The 12,849-nt window shown below is 33.1% G+C and overlaps 1 protein-coding gene across 1 annotated transcript in view; it reads left to right on the top strand.

The window, feature by feature from the left end:
- Window positions 1–12,849, top strand: part of LOC123693541 (cadherin-23) — a 38,868-nt gene that overhangs the window by 17,553 nt on the left and 8,466 nt on the right. The window contains exons 2-16 of the mRNA XM_045638701.1: window positions 917–1,277; window positions 2,088–2,239; window positions 2,350–2,568; window positions 3,408–3,699; window positions 3,876–4,048; window positions 4,466–4,663; window positions 8,351–8,544; window positions 8,770–8,970; window positions 9,280–9,394; window positions 10,030–10,192; window positions 10,404–10,561; window positions 11,084–11,239; window positions 11,652–11,831; window positions 12,125–12,259; window positions 12,518–12,702. Of these exons, the coding sequence (XP_045494657.1) occupies window positions 1,082–1,277; window positions 2,088–2,239; window positions 2,350–2,568; window positions 3,408–3,699; window positions 3,876–4,048; window positions 4,466–4,663; window positions 8,351–8,544; window positions 8,770–8,970; window positions 9,280–9,394; window positions 10,030–10,192; window positions 10,404–10,561; window positions 11,084–11,239; window positions 11,652–11,831; window positions 12,125–12,259; window positions 12,518–12,702 (2,717 nt within the window). The 5' untranslated portion in view covers window positions 917–1,081. The remainder of the gene's footprint in view (window positions 1–916; window positions 1,278–2,087; window positions 2,240–2,349; window positions 2,569–3,407; window positions 3,700–3,875; window positions 4,049–4,465; window positions 4,664–8,350; window positions 8,545–8,769; window positions 8,971–9,279; window positions 9,395–10,029; window positions 10,193–10,403; window positions 10,562–11,083; window positions 11,240–11,651; window positions 11,832–12,124; window positions 12,260–12,517; window positions 12,703–12,849) is intronic.

Below are 12,849 nucleotides of genomic sequence, written 5' to 3'. Positions count from 1 at the left end.
AGATTAGTCACGGGCGTTACAGATGTAAAGATGAATGCTAGGTATATAAAATAATTCCCATCTCGAGTTAGGCAAGGTATGTGCTAACGAGACAATAAGACACGGCCAGTTAACAGCCTTTGACACGCACTGGTTCCCATACCACTGTAACCCACATACTGGGATTTCAGTTAACATCATTAAAAATCTGATTAAAAGGGAATCGTGTGAAATAGATGTCAGTGTGCCTAATAGGTAGTTTACGCCTAGCGTGCGGAATGGACTTACGCATTCCTCTATCCATTCAACTTATTTACTAGTAAATACTGGCCTGATAGGCTATAATCATAGGCTATAATATTATATTCTTTAAAATGTGAATGGGTCGTTTAATTACACATATTTTTGTCAGAAGTTTTTGGATATCTCTTCTTCACTTTTTTATTTTTGAATTAAAAATAAGTAGAAAGGTAGTCAATGAGAATAAATAAAAATCTTGAGATTATTAGAGCCCACATTAGGTACCTATTTGTTGAACTCTGCGACCTAGTTTTTGGTAACCACGAATTACCTTGGATAAGAGAACTTTACCGCAGGGGAATAGCCTTGTCAACCAAACGAAAACGTAGGTTACGCTAATTTTCAATTATTTATTATTTTATTTACTTATGCATGTTCATGATTTACTCATTATTTACTACCTATCTCATATGCCCACCGATAAAATATGTCTGCAGCGTAACAAAATAATCAGTCATCGTTTATAAGCACTGAGTTGATATTTATATTATCACATATCATAATATATGTACACTTGAACGTGACGATAGTGCGGTAAAATAAATAGAGCACAGTCACGCTGGTCCGCCAAATCGTTTTTCGTAATGTACTTTCGTTATCACCTTTCTTTAATAATATTGTCACCTGTCTCTTACAGTTGCCCGCCAATAACCCAGCACGTACCAGAGATTAAGTAAAGCGTGTTGTCAACACTTTCACCCGTAGAGCACGCAGCTTCCCACGGAGAAACCGTGTGAGGGAAAATTCAGGGAAAATGATGTTTTTCACAATAACATATGATATCCGATGCTGCAGGTGAACCATGTACACAAGAACGTTTAATACGAACAATGCGAAAACACCGCCTAGAGTACGATTAAAATTTCCACGATTTATAGGAGTAATTATATTTTTGCTTCTGTGCCACGTAGTTAAAAGTAACCGACCACCGAGATTCTTGATAGATGGGCGTTCTGAAATCGTGATAAGACTGAAGGAGGGCCCCGACACACCAGTTGGTAAGTTTATATCTATGCTTTTGAAAAACATCAATAACTTCGTCGTAAGCTTGTTTTACTATATTAATTCAACAGATTCAGCGGTCTTCTATCTTCCATTGCATAAACACGAATATGTAACAATAGTTTTAATTTATGCGTCCGGTATACAAAACGTACAGATACTCTAAAAGGGTTCAAAGACCTTTGTTAAAGAAACCTTCTGCATTCACGCTCATTCACATTTGTAAAGCATTATGCACAAATATTTAAGTTCGTTTGAGTGTAAAACATCGCATTACGGGACGGACACCCGGAAATTGGTTTAAGGGGAACTTGTTTCCAAGACAACTAACACCCAACAGGGGGAAGGGAAGCCCTACAATGGTAGCACTTAGTGGGAACCAAAGTCTGATAACTTATCGATATTACGTAGGTACCTTAATATCAGTCTATTGTATATATTATAATATATCCACGATTTATATCAGTCTATTGTATATTAATGATCTAAGATTGTATATTATAATATCATAAGCATAAGTCTTTTTTGTTAATTTTGTTTCCATTCAGTCATTATGTGTAGACATTGATAAAAATAATTTCATTTCAACATTTTCATGATTACTTTATCCAAAAAAGTATTTATATAGCTCATTTGCTACATCACTGCCAAGTAGGTAGATATCATCAAAATCCATTCAGTGGTTTTCGCGTGGAAATGGACAAACACACAGTAGACCCGCGGTATTCTGACAAATACATTTAATGTTACGTATAGGTACTGCCTCCCTTTAGTTTCAATTATAGAATAAAAATGAACATTTTCAGGTAGCCTTATATACAGACTACGAGGAATAGATCCAGATGGAGATGCCTTGAAATTTGGTATTCGAAACCAAATCGGTAGTGATATTTTAAGAATAGAAGCCATTTCATCCAACGAAGCTAATATATATTTAGTTAAGGAATTAGATAGAGAGGTACCAACATATTAATACATTTTTACGTTTAATAAATATAATAATTTACAATATGAAATATTTGCATGTCTGGTTAAAAAAAGTCCGTGATTTATTAACTTTTCTTTCAGGTGCGTGATGAATACTCATTTGTTTTAACCCTTACCGACGGTCACTTGGGTGAGGGTAACTTTATAACGCAAAGTTTCTTATTGTTAGTGGAGGATGTCAACGACAACGAACCTATTTTTAAACCTTATCCTTCTGCCATAACGGTGAAAGAAGATGCAAAACCTGGAATTTTAGCTACAGTTGAAGCAACTGATTTAGACGAAGGAGCTTATGGTCAAGTAAGTTCAAAGGATGTGGTAATTATTTAAATAACAGGAAATAAGTACATGTAAATAATGAGGTGCCGTAAACATAATTTTTAAATACTTATAAATCATTAAAAATAAAATTAATAATTTATAACTTCCAAAACAATTTTATTGATACTGTTCTTCTTCTTCTTCTTTTCTAAATTAATGGCTCCACCCAATAAGAAGGGACTTCTTCTGTTTCTGAACTGTATTATTTCAAATGACATTTTATTGTCAACTAGCTTCCGCCCGCGACTCAGTCCGCGCGGTTGTCGGTCTTCGCGTGGATGGTTATTTCTCCATTTTGAGTACCTCTGTCAATAACATCTTATAAATATCTATTGGACCCAATTCCCAAATACGGCTAGGCGTATAATAATACGCAACGTGTGTTCGCGGTTCTACGGAACAACGTCTATGGATAAAACTGAAAAATTAAGATTAATTTTTTTCTACGTATTTTTCCAGGATAAAAAGTATCCTATTTTACGCCCAGGATAATAAGGTATAATTTATTATACCAAGTTTCATCGAAATCGAACCGCTTGTTTTCACGTGATGCCTTCACATACAGACAGACAGACAGACAGACAGACAAAAATTTTTTTAATCACATATTTGGGTTTGGTATCGATCCAGTAACACCCCCTGCTATTTATTTTTTCAATATTTTCAATGTACAGAATTGACCCTTCTACAGATTTATTATATGTATATAGATGTCAATTGTCAACTGATTGTCATTTGTCAATGTCATAAAAGCCCAAACCAAAATATTTATCCCTAAATTCAGAAATTGGTGCAAAATAAATCAATAAATATTTCAGGTTTTATATCACCTACAAGAACTGGACGGAGACGAGGAAAGCTTTTCAATCCAAACTGTAAACGGGAAGGGAGTTATACGTTTAATTAATAGTTTGGATTACGAACGTAAATCACTTTATCAACTTCGAGTCTTGGCAGTGGACAGAGCAAACCAAGGGAGAATTAATACTGGGACTGCAGCTATTCTTATTAAAGTGCAGGATATAGAGGATCAACCACCAGAGTTTGTGGTAGCTACTCCAGTTACACGCATTAGTGAAGATGCACCTGTTGGAACATCGGTTTTACAAGGTAATTCCGATTCAATCAAAATATTCCTTTATATTTGTTATGATTTTACTAAGAAACATAACAAAGTATCATAACAATTATTAATATATTATTATAAGTACATTTGTATTTTTAAACATTCTTTTTAGATTTTAAATAGTAACCAAATCATATTAAATATATCTTAAACTTTACAGTCAAAGCTGTTGATGGGGACCGTGGTATCAACAATAGAATCTCCTACAGCATCATATCAGGGGGTGAGGAACACTTTGAGATTGACACCAGTTCAGGCATTGTGTACACTATTAATGAACTGGATAGAGAGGACCCTAATAACAGCAATGGGGCTTATATTTTGGAGATTTTGGTAAGAAATTGCCTATTTTATTGTTTTAATATGTGTACTCTTCAAATAAAGAAACAGAATTTACCATAATTTATAATAATTATTAAAACATCATGACTTATTTATTATAACTTTAAATGATTCATTAATATTACAATATATTTAACATCAGATTACAACCATATCAAATATGCATCCTACAAACTCTTCTTATTAAAGTGAAACTTTTATTACATCGTCTCAAACTTTTTGGTCTGTGTAGCGCATGTCGCGTGTATCGCGGCTGCCGAGTAGGTATACCTACTCGGCAGCCGACCGACACGCGACATGCGCTACACAAAGCAGTGTTCGGAACCGTTCGAACAGTTTCACTTTTACCGTGGTTTCATAAAACCACACAACATTTTTTTTTTACATTAATTAAATTCTATTATTCAGGCTACAGAAGAATCACATATCATATCACCACTGCCGAGTGCTACAACCGAAGTGACAATCATAGTTACTGATGTGAATGATGAGAAGCCAAGATTCAGGAGTGAGCGATATGTGTGCGAGGTTATGGAGAATGCTCAACAAAACACACCAATTACATTCCTTCAAGATGCCATACCTGAAGTTTATGATTACGATCAGGTTTATATATATAAAGTATTTGCTTCTTGACATAGTTTTTGATCTCTGAATTGTTAGAAGACTTATAAACACAAAATAAAATGATTATCTTGATATGTTGTTGTGTGTTTTTGCTAAAAAAAGCATCAGTTAACAGTATTATTTTATCGACATATCCTACGAATAAAGGCGTAATTGCAAAATGTCAACTTTACAGGAGGAGGTTTTTTAGGTTTTGTTTTAATTCTAGAAGACATTAATAGCTATATAATACTTCGAGCTATGTAAAACTGATCTAAGTTGTTAATTACATAATTTAAGTCCGCCAAATTTGGATATTTCTAGTAAATATGTCTCTTAAGTGTTTATTCGCGGGACTAAAATGAGATTCAATAGTCATTAATGACATTGTGTCCTTGTTCAGCGGAACATCTGAGGTCGTAAGAGCACTTGGGTCTTTTACTAAACTGCAGTGTACAGGTGTATTGTACATTTTTATTTCATTTTTTTAATAGTATTGATCATCACGTTAATAAAATATCATTTTTATAAAGATAAACTTTATTATGGAAAAAAAAACAGCTTAAACTTACAAAAATAAAATTAAAAAACAGAACAGTTTTATATCAGTCTTAGCCTCTTTTGGCTTTCTTATTTGGCTAAGTTATTATTAAATTATTGGCTTTGCCTTATCTTACTTATTATCTTATTATTACTACTTACTTATTATTAATTATCCTGGCATTCTTCAGCTTCGGATTTGTCGGCTTCCTTTAATGATCTTGCTATTTTTTTATATTCTATATGCTTTTCGTGTTGTTCTCGTTCATCTCCAGTTGGTTCAGTAATCTTTTTATAAGCATGGCACTTATCACATTGGTCTTTTTTAGGAACATAGAAAGCTTTGTTGAAATTTGTGTTGACAATGTCTTGGTACTGTCGAAGAGTAGATTTTTGTTCACCGTACTTTTCTGCGTCGAACCATTCTAGGTACAATTCATAAAGTCTTTTGTATGACAACTGACCATCTAGGTATTGTTTGGTGCTGTTTTTTCGACAATAATGCGATTCTATAGGTCCCAACGCATTTATGACGTGATCCTTTACACTGTCCAAAATGTTATCAGACAATTTCTTGGGCCGGTTGTTATGCTTTCCTCTCAAGTCGGTTATTTTGTACATATTTTCAATATTGTCTATTTGTTTATCGAATAGTGTTCTCACAGTCTTTTCGCTGATGGAAAGCGTGTTTAGAAACATGGTACGACATACAATGACGGAGTCTTTTGAGCTGATTGGCAGAGTATATTTCATAATTCGAGATCGGTTTGGTCCTTTCGCATTTATTCTCTTTGGTTCGTGACTGGAAACGTATTTGGAAATAAAGTCCCACTGTCTCTCGTGGCTTCCAAGCTCCCAATAACATTTAAAAATGTATTGTTGTACAGAATCACTCACCTTGGTGTTACACTTTTTTTGACATACGTCTTTGCATGGTGGTTTTATTGTTTTCTCAGCTTTATGTTCTCCTTTCCTGTTAACGTACTCCTTACCTAAGTTTTTTAATACTTTCCTTTTAACATCTATCCACTCCGTCATATTGGTTGTCCGAATCTTCCCTAATCCTTTTTTTTGTTTGCATTTTCGTTTTTTTTTTAAATCTTCTGCAGGTGAACTTACATGCAAAGTTGGGGAAGGTATATTAAAAGTTGTGTTGGGGCTGTCTAGTACAAGATCAATTGATTTAATAGATAAATTTGGAAGCATATTATTTTCTTCCCCGGCAGGCTCATTATTACTCATAATATCATATGTGGTCTCATAATCTTCTATGACAGATGAGCAAGTATTTTCAGTAAACGGAAAGTGGTAAACGTCTTCAATCAGCACATTTTGTAATACTTCATATTGTTGAGTAATCGATGTTGTAGGTAATACAATGATATTATATATAGAAGGTAATATTAGATTGTCGGTGATGTTCTGACTGATTGACTCCGGTGTATTCTTGCAAATAGAATCAGGATCATCTTCATTGTCCTACAATCAACCGTAATGTATTATTTTTTTATATTAGTAATAAATAATAATTGTGTTTATAGAATAAATATCGGCTAAATACTGTTAAGTTGCATTCCCTTTACACAGAAACATAAAACACCGTACACCGAAAAAATTAAGATTTTACTTACATCATTGTTGAGTACACCAGATTCTAAATATTCTAATAAGTATGATACTTCCTCCTCGTTTCCTGGTGGTACCGGGGACAGTACTCGTTTACGGGCATCTGGAAATTAATTAAACGCTTAATTTAAATGATAACAATGCTAACTGTAATAAATAGCTAGCTTTCTTACTAAATAATTTCATTATAACCTGGAAGTTTGTTTGGAGATTTGTTCCTTTTTCACGCAAAAACTTCTAAACCGATCGTGAAGAAATTTTTGCATCAATATAGACTTCCAATTAACAAATAAACAACATAATTTTCCTAAATTTCCGCATAAATGAAGACCCGTGAAAAAAGATAGTATGAAGCTAGTTCTAAAAAAGTGCAAGCGAAAAAAGCCACTACTGCCATAAGGGCCTTTATTGTAAATATCAAACTTAAAGCTTAAATCTATGAAATTTGCCTATATTTTTAAAAAGCAGAAATTAATCAATAAATTTATAATTTTTAATGTATAAATGTTACACGAAAATAAACTCTTACTATCATAAAATACACAAAATATGAAATGTCCGTAGAACAACGCCATAAAAGCCATTAGAATTATAAAATCTTCATAGAAGTATTTTAAGCCATTTTTGTGGAATAAAGCCACGCTAGCAATAGTGGTCTTATTGTTCGGAATCATATAAAATATTATTAAAATACAAAATAAGCATGAAATCACTTTAAAATTCCTATAAGATTCGAAATATTTAAAAGAAAATTGGTTGTTTATCATATTTATCACAATAGACACACCGGAAATATAAGTACCTAAGCAGTTACTAAGCTAGAGTTTTTAGAACAACTCCACCAAACTAGCGTTACACACAGTCATAATGATTATTAGACTTCAAAACTAGTGATATAGTTAACGTGTACTTACTTTTCGTCACTTTCTCTGTACTTAAAGCCAAATTAACCAGTTCAAGTCCTCGGCGTTTCATTATTTTTGGCACCACCGGCCGGCCGGCTTGTGAATTTGATGCACGACGCGCGCGTATCCGCGGAAAAATGGCCGAATGGCCCGAGCGCCCCGCCCGAAACCCCGCTTCCTTCGACTCCCGCGAAGAAGAAAGTCACTATGACTTTAGTGGCTCTTTTCGGCGGGTGATTCGAGAAATTGAAATAGTGGCTTTTTAAAAAATCAATTTTTTCTACGTATACAAGTTTTTATTTTATAGGTTTATTAGACTAATAGGTGTAAAATAAGCCGTAGATTTCAAATAAAAAATAAAAATAAAAAGCCACAAGCGCCCGAGTGGCTTTATTCGTAGGATATGACGTTATTTTAATTTGCATAATGATATAGTCAAATATGTTTTACCAAATATAGCCTGTTATTTTAGTAAAGTTAAATAATACAGTTAACTTAACAGTTACAACTAAAATAGTAACTTATAATTATAATACTGTTACAGCTTAATTCTAATAAAATTATTTAATTAATTAAAATACAAAAGCTAATACTATATTGTGTCCAAATATTTCAGGGAAAGAATGGTACATTTGAACTCTACATAGTTGATGATAATGGTGTCTTTGATGTGACACCTTTTAAGGGAATCAATGAAGCGTCCTTCCTTATAAGAGTCAATAATCCTTTATACCTTGACTATGAGAAGGTTACTGTGATGAATTTTAGCCTTGTTGCCAAAGAAATTGTTACCAAAGATGCTAAAATGAGGTTTGTAATTATTTGAATATCTTCCATAATATTATACTTACAACTAATAATAATTGCTGGATGGTTTATACTTTGAAAGATGAATTTAATTTTTCAAAGCGTTAGTCTTTGTTATCTTTTTCTTTAAAAATAAATCACCTGGTTATAGAATATACAAATATGACTTAATTTAATTTAACTATTGGAAACGTGAATATCATCATAACATGTTATAACTTTCAACAGTGTGGTCCCAATCACAGTACACATAAAGGATGAAAACGACAATTACCCCGAGTTCACACAATCTGTATACACCGTGTCGATACCTGAGAACTGCGATGTCGGCACCACAATAGCATGGGTGCAGGCTTTAGATCAAGATTCCGATAATTATGGCACAAGGGGAATTAGATACACTGGTCTGAGTGGAAGTATCGCTCATTTGTAAGTACATATTGTTTGTGTACAATGTAAATTTTATATTTTTTTAATTTAGTTGAGGAGGCTTTGTTATATTTTCCTGTACTCTCAAAAAGTTTTATGTGATGTACATTTAAAGTTTAAAAAAAAAAACAAATTAAATTTCTGCAAAAAAAACTATTTTTCCTCATAATTACAATAAGAAAAATACGAATGAAGTTGTGTCTTGTTCTTCACAATGACGTGGAATTTACGATGTTTATTTACTATTTCCTCGTTAATAGTATCCTTAATAATGATTTTGTTATAAAATTTAAACCTTATAATTTCCAGGTTAAACTTAAATCCAATATCAGGAGCCATAACAGTGAAACAAGCTGGCGGCGACAGTTTCGACAGAGAACTCGTATCACAGCATTACATCACAGTTGAAGCGAGAGATGATTTAGTAAGTCATTTTAAGTGTACTTATCCTTTAAATATAAATATTTATACATATTATATTTTATAAAAATCTTACTATAAAGGCTGATTTACGCTACCTGGTCTTCCCGTACGAGGCTAGAACTATTATTATAAGTATACTTTTTTTCATGCCTGAGCGTGGCTCGTACGGGGCACGGCGCTGAAGTTTGTATAGATTTTATTTCATATGTTTCCCGGCTGGACGGTCAGTCCCCGGCACGGTGCAGCGTGAATCAGGCTTACTTATTAAGCAAGCATGATTCACGCTGCTGCTTGCTGTTTTTAACATACATACTTTTTGCTAGCACCCTACTACGCATAGTAATGCCTAACTCATAAATTTGCATACCCTATTTCCGTTTAGTAATTCAAACGTGAAATAACAACCATACTCATATTTACCCTTTTAATTATTACAAAACGGACTTGCTACGTTGTAAATATTCAAATGAGACCCTAATATGAGACAAAACAAATTTGTATTAATTTATCTTAGAATTTAAGATCTTTTTTTGTAACTGTATTTTTAAATTCTTCAATGAACTATATTTTTAAATTCTTAAGAATGTTGTAGGATTTTGGTATGAAATCTGAATCAAAAATAAAATTTACTTTCAGGGCAAAGGCAATAGAAATACGGCACAGTTAATAATCAACATAGAAGATGTCAATGACAATGCTCCAATGTTCCTTGCCAATAAGTATGAGGCAAGGTTGCTTGAAAATGAGTTGGAGTTTGAAAATCCTCTTATTGTAGAAGCTAGAGATCTAGATTTAAATGGTAAGAATTTTTTTATAGAAGTGTTATAATCAGTAATTTTCTGTAAAAAATTTTTTGGTTGATCACTGTTCTTGTTACTGAGTTATTATATTAAAAAATTACATTTAAAATTAATGCGTAAGTAGAAATTACTACGTTAATGCAAGTTACGTAGTAGTTATGTGTACATACTTATTTGTTATAGTTTATTAAGTTTTCATTTATTTCTTAGGTACAAAAAATAGCCACATCGAATATTCTATAGTAGGCGGAGATCACAGGAAGAACTTTTCAATAGATCCGAACTTGGGCATCATCACTCCTGTCAGTGGTCTCGATTTCGAACAGATTCCGGGCGATAATTCTAATATACGACCTATTTATTTGACGGTAAGAATCACCATGTACATAAACTAGATGTGATATTTAAATTTCTATTATTAATGAATAAAAAATAAACTCATTTATTGAACAATTTGTGGGTTAGGTACAAACATGTCACTATTTTATTTCTATTATTGTTTGTAGTCAGAAGTCATTCCTACGAATCCTTCTCCTTTCATAAGAAAGGATAAGGATAAACATAAGTATCATATCTTTCATAAGTATAAACTTTATTCTATGCAGACATGATAAAAGATAAAAATTTCCAATTTCTTAATTACACGATGCGCGAACTTACCCCACTACGTCTATAGTCTAAAACGTAATAACCTAAATAATAAATTACAAAGAATTTTTTTTTTTTTTAGATATTTCTAATAATAAAGTTTCGACCACAAGGCGGAATTCGAAGGCGCGTCATTTGTTTTTTCTATTCTTTATAATTTCGTATAAAAAAAGCATTTGAATGCTATAAAACTAAAAAATATTAAAAGTAATAACCTATTTTATAATATCTCACCTACTCAGGTGCGTGCACATGACTTCGGTACTCCGCAGCGTTCGTCCACAGCGCCGGTGACAGTGTATGTGCAAGATGTGAACGATCACGCACCTTTATTTGCGCTCACCATGTATAAACGTGCTATACCAGAAGATATGCCTTCAGGGACTAGCGTTATTGAGGTAAGTTTTTTAAATGGTGGGATTGTGGGATTTCCGGGATTGCCGATTGCGTCATTTTCCCGGGATAAAAAGTAGCTTATGTCCTTTCTCGGGTATCAAAATAGCTCCATACTAAATTTCATAAAAATTGGTTCAGTAGTTTAGGCGTGATTGAGTAACAGACAGACACAGTTACTTTCTCATTTATAATACTCTGGAGTATGGATAAGGGGGGAAATAGTGTAGTAGGTTCTCCGGTGAGAACTAATACGTCCGAAGCTTTTTTTGACTACCAATTTCTGAGTCTGATTCTGGATTTGGTTATGGTGATAAAATGATAATTTTGACGTTTTAGTGCTAAGACATCAAATTAACTCGTGCCATGAATGGTAAGTATTTATAGAAGTGATAAAATGTAAGTTATTTTTCCCAGGTGAAAGCCCGCGATAACGACGGTTCGTACCCGAACAATCGCATAGTATACCGCATACAAAGAGGCGCTAGTGATAAGTTTGTAATAGACTCGCATACCGGCTTAGTGTCTGTTGCTAATGGTTCCAGTCTAGACCCAGACAGAACGGACCCTAAAGTCACTAGATATACTCTTACTGTGGTAAGTTACTGTTTTATAGCTATTTTAAATTAAACTGTTTGTGTTTTACGGGGAAAATATTCACCAGAGAAAAGTGAATTACTTCACTGACATATTATTTTTATGTTATAATAGTTTCAACGTATACGCAAAAAACCTATTCTTAATACTCTGAATATTGCATAAATTGTATTTTTATACAGATAGTATGTGATAAGTAAGATTTTTTATATTTTTTTTTTTTTTGAATAAAATGTTTTGATCTGTGGCCCTTTGTACTTAATATCTATTTAATTTAAATTTTTAACCACCAGGTGGCGTTAGACGGTGGTATTGGTGAACACCAATTGAGTGCATCTGTCCTTGTCAATATTACGATAGTGGATGTTAATAATAAACCACCGATGCTTGTCGAGCCAGGGGATGTGCAAGTTATGGAGAATATTCAGGTAAACATGGGTAATATTATTACTTTGCGAAAGTTAGACATAGACATAGATAATAGACATAAAATTTATTTGGATACACAAAAAAGAGCATATGACGCATGTATTTAATTTTTTTTTTTCGAATGAGTGATATTGTTTTAAATATGCATTCTCTATTTTAGATTTGTGTGTTCCAGATTAATATATTATAGTTAGAAATTATTGTAATTTTTTTTTCAATTCCATGAAAAAGAAATATAAAAAAATATATCTTTTTAGGTTGGTACAATAATATATCGCGCTATGGCGTATGACCCAGACGAACAGCCTGTACTACGATATTCCATAGACAAAGAGAACAGTTACGCGCGAAACGAAGATGGCGTCCAAGTGCTGGCCACAGATTATGACTTTTTGGCGCTCTGGGATTTGAACACAGTCGATGGTTCTTTGCGCATAGTTCGGTGAGTACGTTGTGATAATAAAATAATATGTATTACAATACTATTCCATGTTTTGTTAAATTTTGGAGTTGCGTATCATTGCAAAATTACTACAAAATTATCAGGTCATGATTTGATTGTTAATGTTTCTCTTTCTTTTTACACGCT

Source organism: Colias croceus, chromosome 8 (genome assembly GCF_905220415.1).
Source record: "Colias croceus chromosome 8, ilColCroc2.1".
NCBI lineage: Eukaryota > Metazoa > Arthropoda > Insecta > Lepidoptera > Pieridae > Colias > Colias croceus.
This window is presented reverse-complemented; position numbering and strand designations above follow the sequence as displayed.